The following is a 14,255-nucleotide window of genomic DNA, read 5'->3' on the forward strand; positions in this document are numbered from 1 at the left end:
CGCGAATGGTCTTCCAGGCTCTCCAAACGAGACTGCAGTACTGCATGGGGCGATGTCAGATGGTTAGTGGCATCCTGAATTAAAAGCAGCTTAGGTTCCATAGCATTAAATATCTTAGTTTTCGATTTGAGAATTTCGAGGCGATTAAATAGATCTAATATTTTGCTTTCCAGTGGTGCTTAATTATCTTTGATGATTTTAACGTCTGTGCCAAGCTGGTTTTGACTTTTAGTTAATTTCAAGGTGCGGTCGTTGATGCTCTGGTGCATAGCTAACATAGTAACTTCAAGATCAGTAATACCGAATTTACACGGGCACTCTTAACCATGATTAAGTAAACTGCGGTTACACATAACTATAGTTAGCCACGCTCACACGGCAAGCCAAACCGTAGTTACGCCACTAACCATGGTTACCTAAACCGAGCTGGCTAACCTCCGTTTAGAGCAAACTGACAAAATGGCGGCTTCCACGGAAGGCATGGCGGAGGCAGCGTCCCAGGAATCGTCCTCCCAGAGGCGTGTGAACTGACCTGACGCAACCACAGCGGCTTTGATCACCATCTGGGAGGACCAGCTACCAGCTTTGCGGGGAAATACGCGCAATGCGCGTATATATGCTGCTATTGCAGCAGAGCTGAACGCCGGGCTACCTGCGGGTGAAGGCCCATACTCGGCCAAGCAGGTTAAGCAGAAGATGGATAACCTGAATAAGAAATACCGGTAAGTGCGACCTTTATCTTTATTGCACTGCTTTTTCAGCGCTGTTTTCATAGTGTGTCGCCACCCCACATGTGCGGCAGCATTACATTCAGCAACTTGCAATTCCCTTTCGCCGTCGGCGCGTATTGTTTACCTCGCGAGCGTCCGAGGCCTCGCCGCAGGAGCAGCGTATGTTGCAGGCAAAACGCAGTGCGAGCTCGTTCTTTTTTTTTTTTTTGCCTTCGTTTGCTTCTGCGTCATATTGTTTACCTCATGAGCGTCCGATGCCTCGCGGAAGGAGGAGCGTACGTTGCACGAAAATTCAGCGCGAGCTCGTTCGCTTTCTTTTTTTTTTTTTATACGTTTCGTTCGTGTCCGCGTGCATGCGCCGCTCTACATGCAGGCTTCGTCTTTCTCAATTTATCGCTATGGAGTGCTTCTGGCTTTAAGCAAATTTCTCGATTGATTTTTCATATAAGACTGTTCGCGACCTCGTTGGCCTACTGCGCAGATATTGCTAGAACGCTATCAGCTGAATCAACCACTAGCAAAGCTCCAACTGGTAGAGTAAAGTCACATTTTTACCAGTACCTGCCAAGTTATGTAGTATTAGTCAAAGTCCCAGTGTTCACAGAGAAGCTTGATGGCTTCAAGATAATTGCTCAGATCAAGTGTAGATATATTTTCTATAAGAGCACATTTAATGTTCAAATCATTTCCATCTTTCCAGGCAGCTGAGACGAGCCGGAACATCAACTGGTTCACCTGGTGTCTCGTGGCTGTTTTACTGGCAGCTTCACAGTTTCCTCGGTAGCCTCCCCATCAATGATGATGGGCGGGTCGAGGAAAATTTGGAGGTGATTTGTAACTTCTAACATTACCATTATTAGACAACTCAATCACGGCATTATTCCTTCACTACTGATTTTTTAAATATACAGAATACAGTGTACAGAACACCGTACAAGGGATGCCAGCTGCAAATATTAGAGAACACTTGTAGAGTCATGGGTTGTAAAAGTACAACCACAGTGCCATACTATAGTTCTCATTTCTCTATCTACTTTTTGTAATTGGTATGGCCCGCTGTTAAGGTTGTATATTACAAACAGCACACTCAGTGTCTCACTCATTTTAAACATACTATTCATTACTGTTTTTGAATTATCAGCTTACGAGACTGTATTGTTGAGTTTTTCACTAATATAGCTGTGCAGTTATGTGCAGATGAGTTTTCGAACTGTACCTTTTTTGTTTTGGCCGGCATAGTCCAGGGCAGCTGATGATTGCTTGCCATTAAGTCAACTAACCCCCTGTGAAGATAACGAATGCTATATGCTATACTTGGTCATATGCAGCTGCCAGTCACCACTGAGGCACCAGAAAATGCCGAGGTGCTCGCGACAGGGGAAGATTGGCCCCTCGGAGACACTCCGGACCCCCAAGTCTTCGCTGGAACACCACACACTAGCAGCAGTACTGTTGCAGTGCTTGGTGTACTACCCAGAGGAAGTGGTACCGCAAGCAGCAGCCAAACCAATATTGGCAGCTACAGAAGAGGTGGTGAGAGGAGCAGAAGGAAGCGGGAGACTTCATCAGCAGTGCAGCAGCTGCTTGCTCTGCACAAAGATGATTCTGCAAAAGCAGAAAAAGCAGAAAAAAGAGCCCATAAACTGAGAAAAAAAATGGTACGCCTCACCCAAGAGGGTAACGATATTAATGCCAGCATGGTTCTGCTGTTGGATAAGTACCTAACGTCTAAAGAAAATAAAGAAAACTGACCAAATGAATAAAGATGAATCATGAACTCCCATTTTTTGTTGGTTTGCGGTGCATGATATATGTGATGAGGTCAATGACATTTTCCAGATGCAAATTCTAACCACTAAGCATACATATGCACTACAAGAGTAGCGAGTGAATAAGGAGTGGGTGCATGTAACCAATAACATCACTGTAGCTTTCAAAGAACTCTGGTGATCAATTCATCAGTACACCTTCGGTAGTATTGAAAAAGGAAATGGATTTTCTGGGTTTACCGGCAGAAAGATAAAAAAAGTTAGCTGCAGGGATGAAGTGAAGAAGGTGCATGGGTCTTGAATGATATAGTTGTCGGTTCAGCATAGTCCTCTGTGTTTCTTGTGTGTCATTTGCTCTGCTGATTTTTCTATCATGTATGACCAACGAACTCAACCTTCCACCGTATGATTGTTTTTAGACCATTTAAAGTAGAGAAAACAGCAAAATACAAGCAAGAGAACACTTGTACAGTCATGGGTTGTAATATCATTAACCTTTTGAGAAATTACTTTTGTAACTATGCTCAAGTAGTTCAAATAGGCTACTACTCCAGCTCAGAAGTGCTTACCAATTCATCCTTCAGTCTGTGACACAATATACACGGCAAGAAAAGATTTTGGTTGGCAGTGCTTGAAGAAAACTATTACAGTCCAAGAACAAAGAGAGCATATTTGCTGCATACATTAAGCAGAAGTTGTACAGTCTCGTAATTTTGTATTTCTTTCTCAAGCAGGCTGGCCTAGCTGGTGAATGTCCAGCAATTCAAAGATTCCTCCTTTTATTTCCCTTTCACATCTTTTCGTGACGCATGTCCTATCACGAAAAGGTGCACGTCTTAAAAGGCGTAACGGTACCTGCACCCTTTTCTACAGATTTAGAGTACTGCTTAGTAATATATAACACGGCAACCCATTTATCTGTCACAAACTTTCCTACCCAATAGTGTTTCCCTTCTGAAACTATGTGTTTTTCTACAGGTGGAATAAAAGACGAGTTCACAGTTCAGCATTTTGTTTCATCCAGGAGGAGCGATCTGGAGAGATGAAAGTTCCAGAGCGTTCTCCGTAACACGTGCTGGGGCCACCTTGTCTTTTTCGATATGCAGCTGACACTGACAACGCGCGTCGCTACAGATTAAAACTTTTAATCTTAGAGTATTCTCCCACATGCCTCACCACAGAAAAGCAGTAGCCTGTGCACTGATTAATATCTGCTACATGGCTTTCATTTGTTTTCCAGCCCAATGGGCTTCCTTTACGGCAAGTGTGTGTTGAAGCTGAGATTAGGGAGTTTAAAAATGGCAAATTAGTTTTGTCATAAAATCATGCAGGTGTAATGTATGTTGCTTGCTGGTGGTTCATTGCAAACATATTTATTACATCACGCTTCCTTCAAAGTACTGTTTGCAGCAAAAGCCAATTAAGAAGCCAAGAATGTTGATACAGTGGACGAGATTTACTGCAGTTTAGTTAGGACCCGTGCTCTGGATTTACAGATTGCAGAAGCATACGAGAGGTATTGTTATGGAACAATAATTATGCGCATGTTGTGTAAGTCAACAAAAAACAAAAATTGAACTTGAAGGAAACTACTGAGCTTCTACTGGAATAAATTTGAGCAAACCATGTCATGATGATGCTAGAACCATTCCCCAAATGCCAGGTAACAGCAAGGAGTATACAGTTGTGTACTGATAATAATGGCTCTTCATTAGGAGAATCATTCACAACAATAAATTGTGGCAAGTAACACAAAAATAAAACAATCTCCTTAAACAGTACACAATGATAGAACTTTCCCACTGCATTTTACTGGAGGCCGGACTAAAAATACAAGACTAAAAACATATGGCTGAAGACATTCAAGTTGTTACAAGGATCAATTACTGTAGCATGTTTGCAAGGTGTCCCAGATAGTATCTCCGTGCCCTGCTGCACAACACACTCCACTCCATCGTCATAGGCTGCACTGTCAAATTTACTACCACAATTGACGGAGGAAAGAGGGAGCCATCACGGCAACTCCAGGAAAGGGCAAAACAGCTGGCTAAAAATAAGGCTCCAGAGGAGTGCAAACAGTTTCTCACGTGGCGCCTCAGATTTGAAAAAAAAGGCAGTACAAGATTGGCAACATAATTCTCCACAGAACGGTAGTTGTGAACAGAATAAATCATAGTCTCGTCCAGTTTTAAGGCGTACAATTGACGGCCTATGCCAACAATGTCACCATCTGAATATGCACATGCATTGTCACCATCTGTGTGCAAGCAGTGCACCACCCATCGAAACATCACGTGGCTATAGGAAGCTTTAGGTCCATTTGAAGAAAAACTGTTTGCCGCAGGCACGCATTGTCTGATGTCTAAAATGAAACACAACACAATCACAGAGACACCAACAGAAAGATGTTAATGGCAGCTCAGCACAAGAGACAAGGAGTTGAAATGGCCAAATGAAGGGTGCAGTGGCAGAATGGCTGTAGCATCCGAAACTCGAGTCGTTAAAGGAACTCTTAAATGGCATCAGCTATATCTGCAATGCATCAGATCTGCTGTAATGTGAGGAAAGCAATCTCGAGCAGACATCCTTGTGCGCCGACCTGCAGCCACCACCTTCCTCTCATCCTCAATATAAACAGAGCAGACCCCTGCAGATCTGTCTAGCTGCTACGCAGCAGAACTGCCTATGTATTCATCTTGAGCACATCTATGCAGCACGGAACAAAACTAAACCTCAACTAGCCTAAGCTTTTGCAACTGCTAGTTCATCGAGCCATACGGTAGCAAACAAGGCAAACATAGACTCGGGAGTGTACCGTCAAAAAAAATAAAGCCAGAATCAAACAGCGTTTTTAGACATCCAAAGCATACTTTGAAAGGCTCAATTCCAGCCTGGCATAACTGCTGGTGTGTCAGTGTGTAAGAATGGTTTTGCCCAATGCAGCATATCTGCTCCAACCTATAATAATAAAGGTGACATATGAAAAACGTGGCAGAAGGCGAACAATAATATACCAGAAAAGACATGCCAAGGATTAGGTAACGTTAAAAGAAGGTCATTATGCAACTGTCCAACCAAGTACAAACTGAACATTGATGAAAAGTGTGAAAAAAAGAGGGCCGCAGGTTGTACAAAGCCAGTGCCTCAGATAATTGCCTTGGAAGGAACAGAATATTCATGAGAAGCCCACCTGTGATAACAAAATATGAAGAATTGAACCAGAGTCCAAGAAATGTGGAAATGCTAATGTTGGAGAAAAGCAAACAATAAAACAAATTCAGTGATGCTACAGCAGATATCTTGCGTTAAAGTGCATTCAGAAGAAGACTGTATTCACGCTAAGCACATTTGTGTGACCCATAATGAAATATATATTAGTTTACCCAGCTAAAATATTTGCAGTTCATTCAGCCATCCAGTTGTAGATAGGCATAAAACAAACTACACAACTTTTTCAGCATATCAGGAGGTGCCATAACGGAGCATGCACACTTGCGCAAACCATTCTGGTTTGGGGGGTTGCATGTGGCACTATGATTCGACCTTAGCCGTAGAAAGCCCAACTAGAAAGAAGCACAGTATCAGGTGACGTTGTTTGTGGTAGTGGTGCTGTGTTGTTAGCCTCGCCCATTCACCACAACTGTAATAATCCGGAGTCGACTGCTCACAGCATACTTATGTCAAATGTTTCAGTTGACTGCAAGGTGCTTTGCCAGGGCATTCCTTACAGCTATTCCTGACGGCTTTGCTTGGGTACTCGTGCATACCGGCTGCGGGCGCCTTTCGTCTGCGCTTTGCACCGCACCCAGCCAAACTGCATCACACTGATTCATTATTGATATAAACAGCGCGAACACGAAAACAAGGGACAAGAAACAAGAAAGCCACAGTACATGCGCTGACTCACAACTAAGCCTAAGCCGTTTACTGCAAGGTCCAGAAAAACAAACATGAAGAAAACGAAACAGTCACGTGAAAAACCCCTGGGTTCACCTGCTGCATAAAAATTACTTTAAAAAATCACTTTAAAAAGACACCTCTTTGCTTGAAAGAGCAAGAGACGTCTTGCTGACACACTTATTGTCCGTTGAAATAGCAAAACGTCTCTTGCTCTTTCAAGCAAAGAGGTGTCTTTTTTAAGTGATTTTTTAAAGTAATTTTTATGCAGCAGGTGAACCCAGGGGTTTTTCACGTGACTGTTTCGTTTTCTTCATGTTTGTTTTTCTGGGCCTTGCAGTAAACGGCTTAGGCTTAGTTGTGAGTCAGCGCATGTACTGTGGCTTTCTTGTTTCTTGTCCCTTGTTTTCGTGTTCGCGCTGTTTATATCAATAATGAATAAGTACCAACTCGCCCAACAAAGTATCTTGGTAATGCATCACACTGATCACTCAGCTGCTCACAAATATTTTGCAGCACACAAGCAGCACGGATCACATTTTTCACGTTGTGAATATCGTACTCAAGACCCTTCAGCAAGATTCTGAAGCGTGCCTTCACACGTCCAAAAGCGTTTTCCACCACACGCCTGGCACTTGACAGATGGTAGTTGAAGGTCTGTTCAGGCGACCCAGCTGAGCCAGGAAAGGGGTACGGCTTCATTATGTGGCCCTGCAGGGGGAACGCTTGGTCAGCGAGGAGCACTGGGCCTACTTGTACTCCCTCAATTACCTTTGTTTCTAACTAAAACAAATCACTGGCTAAAATACGTGGAAGTCGTGATGTCTGAAATACTGCAGAGTCATTATTCCTTCCAGAACTCCCACAGTTGGTGTAAAGAAACTTATAACTGTGATCCACCACAGCGAGTAAGATGGTGCTATACCAACCCTTGTAGTTATAGTAATCAGTGGCCTCATCTTTTGGAGGGCACACCTCAATGTGGCAGCCATCCAGAGCACCAACACATTGAGGGAATCCACAAATTGCAGCGAACCGGCGCATATGTTCTTGCAATTCGTGTAACTTCGGAAAGGCAACAAATTGCGGCTCCAGGTTCTGCACAATCACAGCACAGAATTCTCTGAAAATGATGTTGACAGAGGCAGGGCTCACGCCAAAAAGGTTTGCGACAGTCTGCTCTTCAGCTGACGTTGAGAGGCGGTAAAGGCCAATCGCCACGCGTTTTTCCAGAGGTATAGCCTTTCGCATGTTCGTGTCTTGCCGCCGCATTCCCTCACAAACGCCCACAATGTACTGAAATGTGGAGCGGTTAAGCCGAAAATTTTCGCGGAAACCGCTATCTGGAAGATGCGGCAGCGTCGTCTCATACCACGAGTTTGGGCGCGGATACATCCATAAAGCTCGCTCCAGCGTGATTTGTAGCATTGCCGCCAACAAAACGCGTTTGGATCGCCTTCGATGACGCCTGCTCTTTGCTTCCAGCATGCCGATGTCGGCGCTAAGAGCAAGCTGCTGCAAGCGGAGGCGTTGAAGAGCTGCCTGATGCGCTGCAAAGACAGCCCAAAATTCAAAGTCGGCGTCATCCCCAACGTCCGCCACAGGTCTGCTTAAAGCCATCGCAGCGCTAGACTCAGTGAAAAGTACGGGACAAGATACCGCACATCCAGGCCACAAAAAAGCAATCAGGCGCCGCACTTGACCACACTGCAAACTGTAACCGCACTAACGAGGTACACGCGTTGCGACTGCAGTAAAGAGGCACAAAGAATAGCGATACCAGCGTGAGTACGATCACAATAGTCCGGTGGAATCTGCGGCTAGAATCGGCAGCGCTCCCAGGAAAGTAGTGGCTACAGCTACAAGTGGCTATTTCTACGGCTCTAAAGCCAACTGCAACCATTGTTTGAAGACTGCTTTTTTTGCGTTTCGCTAATGTTTGCCTCATGCGCAAGCAAAACTTAGCCCCGCAGGTGGAAGTGCGATAAACAACCCTTTTTTCTTTTATTTATGCTTTTTAAAGCAACCTTGTTTAATGATACATTACTGTAGGTGCAATCACAAATTAATAAGGGCAGTGATCACATGATGGCCTCCGTCGCACTAACCGACAAGCCCAAACCGCGTGTAAGCGCGGGCAACTACAGTTTGCGCTAACCATGGTTAAGCCCTATAAACCGTAGTTACGCTAACCGTGGTTAAGTCTGCCCGTGTAAAGAGGGTATAAGCCTCGCAATTCCACTTTGAACTGTCGGAGCGCAGCTTGGATGGGTCAGGGTTGATTTTAATATCGCCAGAGCAAAGAAGCAGTGCATGGGCCACGCTAACACATTCATTGAAGGTGACGAGCAGCACCCGCGGACACGCGATCAGTAGTAGAAACCTATTGTTGGATTTCTTGGCATGCAGGGAATGACCTCTACTAACATGCGGATTCCAAGAGAAGGAAAGCGCAGCGGGGGGCGGCAGAAAGTTAGGTGGGCGGATGAGGTTAAGGAGTTCGCATGGGTGAAGTGGATGCAGCTAGCGCAGGACCGGGCTATTTGGAGGAGTAGGGAAAAAGCCTTCGGCCTGCAGTGGGTATAGTCCAGCTGCTGCTGCTGCTGCTGCTGCTGCTGATGATGATGATGATGATGATGATGATGATCAAGAACCTGCGGACCATGCAGCAGAGTTGCGTTGGCCATGGTGTCATTATTGCTGCTGATAGGTCCACTGAACGCACCGTCGAGATATGGCCTATATACATAGGCAGCCCACCTAACTGCAGTCCTAGATCCGATCAAAGCGTGTATGGAAGGGATAACAGCATCGGTGGCAGCAGGTCCTTAGAACAGTGCGCATGAAGGCTAAGATTCTTCTTTTTCTAGAGACGGAGCAAAATCAGTTTGGCGTTTAGCATAGTTAAGCCCCGCATGAAGGACGTTGTCAAGGCCATTGAAACCCGTCGAGCATAAAGTAGAGTTGTGTTAGCCATAATGCCGCTATGACTGCTCCCGTGTCCACTGGATACGTGATATGTGAGCGGATACGTGAGCGGCACCTTCGCGTGTGCCTCCAAAGGTATCTATGTGCAGCTGAGAACGAAAAGACGGCTGTCCGAGTTGTTCACTGAAGTGAACTTCATGAAGGACGCGTTGGCTTTTGCTTCGTTTTGACTCGACGTCAAAGTTCGATTGATAATGAAAAGACCACCTGCGTGAGTTGTTCCCTGAAATAGCCATCGCTTTTGCGTTCCGCTCTGCCTAGACGCCGTTGTGTGCGTATCGATACAAGTTCTTGTGCTTGCTTTGTCGAGGCCCCGACCTGCAGAATATTTATGCTTTGACCTGCCATACCTCAAGGATATGCTTGAAATCGAGTTTATGTCCGTCTGGGCGGAAAATGTCATGGTGTTTTTGCGTTAAGTCTTTATAGGCAGAAAATGTCACCTTGAGTGCTTTTGCGTCATGCGTCTTAATGTCGTCATACCGGCAGTCAAGAGCGCTTTAGTGCGCTGCCGATAGCTCCGCCCCGCAGCCGCTCTGCCGGCCGAAGCCGCGTATTTTTGTCCGCGCGTGTACCCACGGTAAACTTCCTCGATCACAGCACACGCAATGTGCTGGTCTTCTCACTCGTCTGCACTGATGTTTGTCGTTGCTTGTGGCGATAGTGCTCCGGCATTTTTTTTTTTTAGAGACTCTCACGAGTAATTGTCATTTTTTTTCCGTGCATAAATGTCGCATCTGCAGCCATTCCCAGTCTTCTTGCCTGACCGGATAACTGGGTGCACGTACTTGCTAGGACTTATGATTTTAATTGAGTGCTTTTTGTAAAGGCCAAGGCCCCCGGGAGAAAACTTTTCTTACTGTGCTCGTTACCCCAACTGCACGCTTTTTGTCGTGCCGAACGTATTGAAGCATGTTCTTGTGACTTTCGAGCAAAAATTGACATGCACACGGTTGGTTAAAAATTGAATGAACTTTTCACTTACCATAGATTGAAGTTAAATGCTTCCTGTGGCAACTTGGTTTCGCGAATTACGATTCATTGTATAGAGTGAAAATGATGAATGTCTTGCTTTTCTCAAACAAAATTTGCATGCTTACGGCCGTGCCCATTCTTCACGCGTTTCCCTTTTCCGTGTGGACTCATTGTGTATGGGCGTTAGACACAGCTTATTGGCTTTGAAAAAAAAAGTCTACCCTCCCGGGCATACAACTGGGGAAAGCGCTTTAGCTATGAAACAGTTGCTACGCCTTACCGAGCGAAAATTAGGAAGCACTTCATACATTTGTTACCTCTTGCCTCTGGTACATTTCCACATGAAGCAACCATCATATTTTCTATAAGGAATGCGTGAGAAAGTTGTAAAGGCCGAAGCGTACTGGCTAAACTTTTCGTCACACCTTGTCATGTTTTCATGTGCTTTCAACCTCTGTCTTCCGTTTTTGTATTCTCATTATTTTATTCTTGTGTTATGAATTCTGCACCTTATAAAACGCTTGGAATGGTTTAAAAGTGTGCTTCTGTCCCCAGAAAGGTTATGCTGAGCACAGACCTGTAGCTATTCGGTGCAGTAATTTTTGTTTTACAACGCTTTTTCGGGAAGCCTGTTAAAATAAAATCGCTTTTTAGATAGTTTCTAGGTTTGTTAAGCTAGTTCCTCTCTTCCTGGTATCGTTTTGGAAGGGAAAACCAAGCGCACCGCAAAGAACACAGGGAACGAAAAAAACGACAGGACAAGCGATATGTATACCATGTAGCCCAGATGCAGGTTTTGGTATGGTTTGTCTAACTTTTACAGCCGTGCAGTACAGACGGTAGAGGCAGATCAAAGGTTAATAGTAGTGATTTTAACGGCAGCGATTGCCACTGCTGTTAAGTTCGATCAAATATAGCAATTACGAAGCGTAAACTGCCGCAATGGGTCTCGTTTCTTCTCCGATGGATACGGCTTAACGCTGCGCGTGGCTATGAAGTCGTCTGTATCTATGACACTATCATGTCGCAAAGCCGGCCTCCAGAAGGATATTAAGGCAGCGATGCAGCACGCTTTTCTTTTGACGCTATCCCCCTAGTCTGTACAGCACTACATCCTAAACATGAAGGTAGAATATTCCAAGTTGATATATCACACTTTCTAAAGGTACTTTTGTGCTTTCAAAGTTCCAGAAAATAGCACAGTTCCACCTATATTTTACGAACAGAGCGAGAACGCCAAGCGTAAAGCGTATCAGAACGCTGCCTTCACCTTTTTCGGGAAGTCGTTGGAGCGAGATCATGGCGCTGTGCACATACACGACGCCGCTATCATGCACAGCGTATCATCTTACTTGCCAGAAACGAACCGTAGCACATGGCGGTGGTGCGCACTCCGTAAGGGCGAAATTGAATCGAACCTAAGAGCATTGGTAAAGGCCGCAGTGAAAATTTCTCATATAAACCACAAATGGGCGTTTTTTCTTTTTGTTTTGATTTTGCAGTGAGCAACTTTTTTCTTTACCAACCATAAGTTCTTCGTATATTTAGGATGAAAACCTACTTTATATAAGCCGCCGCTGCTTGCGGTACGATACTACGAATGTTAGCAAAAGGTAGCGGAAAGCATAGTTTCTTCACAATTAAGTTTCCTTTCCCTCGTTATTGCCTATGTGCGAGTACGGCCAGACCTAAATGAATGATGTCGTGACGCTGGGGCGAAGTCGACCCGGCCTTCACTTGGTAGCGTGCAGAGACTCGGGGTTGAAGAAGGACTGAATCTTCGAAGTTGGTAAAATATATACAAGCAGGTTTAATGGCACTTTGAGAAAACTTATTTACATGATTATTTACATGAAAAAGAAGGGTACATCAGCAAAATGGCAAGCGTTAAAAGTTCATAGCGAGAAGCGACTGGATGAGCCGTTTACCCAGGGCTCAGAGCCTCATTTCGTGCTCTGTAATGTCCTTAAAACCCCCTATGTCCAGCCCCTCTCTGAAGATGCTGACCAACCAGTTCCAGGGCACGCCCCCTCAGATATCGGCATCCAATCAAATACATCACTGCACTGATGGTCTGATGCACTGACTGGTCCGGCATTGTTTCGTTGGGCGTGATCACTTGTTGGCGGGAAGAGCTTGGGAACGGCGAGGAGGTACATTTCTATTCTTCAGCAAAGATCCGGTATGCTGGTTCCGGTAAGTGGATTTCCTTCTCAGAAACCCAAGTGCACGTGCGCGCCACATACTGCTCCCAGCATTGTCCCTTTCCAGCAATTGCAAATCTTTCCTGCATTTCCGGGAAATCCTCTAATGGCTGTAATCACCTTGCTCCTTTCTTGTCCTGTACGTCAGCGGGCGTGTCACTCTGTCGTCTCCTTTGGACAGTAGGCACTCCTCACTGGACGATAGCGCTTCTCGACGGGAAGGGTGAACAATTGAACGAAAGCACTTCCGGCTATTTCCCGCAGGGGGACATTTCTTAGTATTTTTCTAGACGATCCCTTGACAGGGCCAATTTGGCATTTGCAGGGTCTCAACAAAGCAAAACAGGCTTACACAAAAGGATTCATGGAAACAGGCTCACTTAGCGCCATTGTACCAACAGCCCATATCCACAGCACTTATCCATGCCCACAGGCGAACAATAGAGCGCGCAAGTGCGGATGATGCACGGTCATAACAATGAGGAGGACTTCTTTTCTGCATCTTTGCTTGTGGAGAGATCAATTTCATTAGCCTCACTTTTCAATTTTTTTGTTATTTGAAACGGTAACAAATGTCGCCAGTAAGTATTTTGGCGACGCTTAAATTTTGTGCCAAGGGGCAATGCGTGCTCGGTAATTTTTTCTCCAGCGACATGAAAGTCGCCACTCATTGATAAGTCTGTATATTTTATCATAGAAAGTTTGGAAAAAATAAGATCTTTGGTTTTATATTTTTCAGAAGTGCTACGGGGGTCGTGCATAGACTTCCTGAAAGCGCTCTGCTTCAAATAGTTAAAAATAACACTTTCTAGGCACGTATTCTTGTCAAAACAAACCTGCAGCTTTGTATCACAGGCTTCTTGTGCAAGTAGAAAGAACCTATAAAGTCCAAATATAAAAAACCGCCGCAAACATTGAATAGGAAGGCCGGAACGCTACCCTCCGTGTACGCGGATGGACTTCGCCACGTGTTGGGAAAGGGAAGCGAAGGTCGCTGCCTGCTACTGCGAACTAGCACTCCAGTCACCCCTGAGGAAGGGACTGAGCTGGTCCCGAAACATCGCGTTATAATAAATGATTTTGGTTGATGCTGGCGTTTTGTCAACTTTTGTTTCAAAAACCAACCAGACGGATTTCTGCCGAAGGTGTTCTCGTTCAACTCGTTTTCCTCACTAGACTTAGGGTAATCTCTTATGCTTTATGTGAGCTATTTTTCTTTACACTTTTTCTGATGTATTACTTCATGTAAGCTATGCCAAAAACTTCGTATTTAAATAATTGCCAAGTTGCAAATAATAGGATAATCAGCTTGAAGCAAGATTCACTGGTTTCTTAAAGGTCTCCCGCTTGTCATATGAAGCATTAATCGTACACTGCGCTGACATTCGCAATGGATACATTCTCTATATCCGCACAATGACCATAGAATGGTCAGGGAAAGAAAGATGCTTGACTGTGCTGAAACGCCTCGTTTCATGAAATTTGCAGACATGAAAATCTGATGAAGACATGAAATTAAGGCTCCAATGTATGTGAAGGTGGATGACAATCCGGCGTCATTTCTCCATTTTCAGTAATGGCTCACAAATTATAGAGCCTTTAATAGCCTTATTTGCATAAGCCCTGTACGGACATGTAGGTTACACGTTAATCTTACCCATGAATACCGCATAGCGATTGTAGTCTACAAC

General features: G+C 44.8%; 1 protein-coding gene and 1 pseudogene across 1 annotated transcript; one reads left to right on the forward strand and one right to left on the reverse strand.

Moving 5' to 3' along the window:
- Positions 1-459: 459 nt before the first annotated feature.
- LOC146172563 (uncharacterized) lies at positions 460-2,482 on the forward strand (annotated as a pseudogene).
- Positions 2,483-4,810: 2,328 nt separating this feature from the next.
- Positions 4,811-8,017, reverse strand: LOC146172564 (uncharacterized). The gene is made up of 3 exons (XM_084585806.1): positions 7,327-8,017; positions 6,852-7,071; positions 4,811-4,862 (listed from the first exon to the last, which is right to left on the reverse strand). Exons 1-3 carry the CDS (start codon positions 8,015-8,017, stop codon positions 4,811-4,813), a joined length of 963 nt encoding a protein of 320 aa, XP_084441932.1.
- Between the last annotated feature and the right edge of the window lie 6,238 nt (positions 8,018-14,255).

Source organism: Amblyomma maculatum, unplaced genomic scaffold (assembly GCF_055883805.1).
Source record: "Amblyomma maculatum isolate TAMU_Amacu unplaced genomic scaffold, ASM5588380v1 scaffold_13, whole genome shotgun sequence".
Classification (NCBI taxonomy): Eukaryota; Metazoa; Arthropoda; class Arachnida; order Ixodida; family Ixodidae; genus Amblyomma; species Amblyomma maculatum.

Coding starts and splice junctions, on each gene's coding strand:
- LOC146172564 (XM_084585806.1), bottom strand. CDS start 8,017: ATGGCTTTAAGCAGACCTGTGGCGGACGTTGGGGATGACGCCGACTTT. Junction 7,072..7,326: donor TGATTACTATAACTACAAGG/GTTGGTATAGCA, acceptor TTCCTGGCTCAG/CTGGGTCGCCTGAACAGACC. Junction 4,863..6,851: donor TTACCAAGATACTTTGTTGG/GCGAGTTGGTAC, acceptor GTTTCATTTTAG/ACATCAGACAATGCGTGCCT.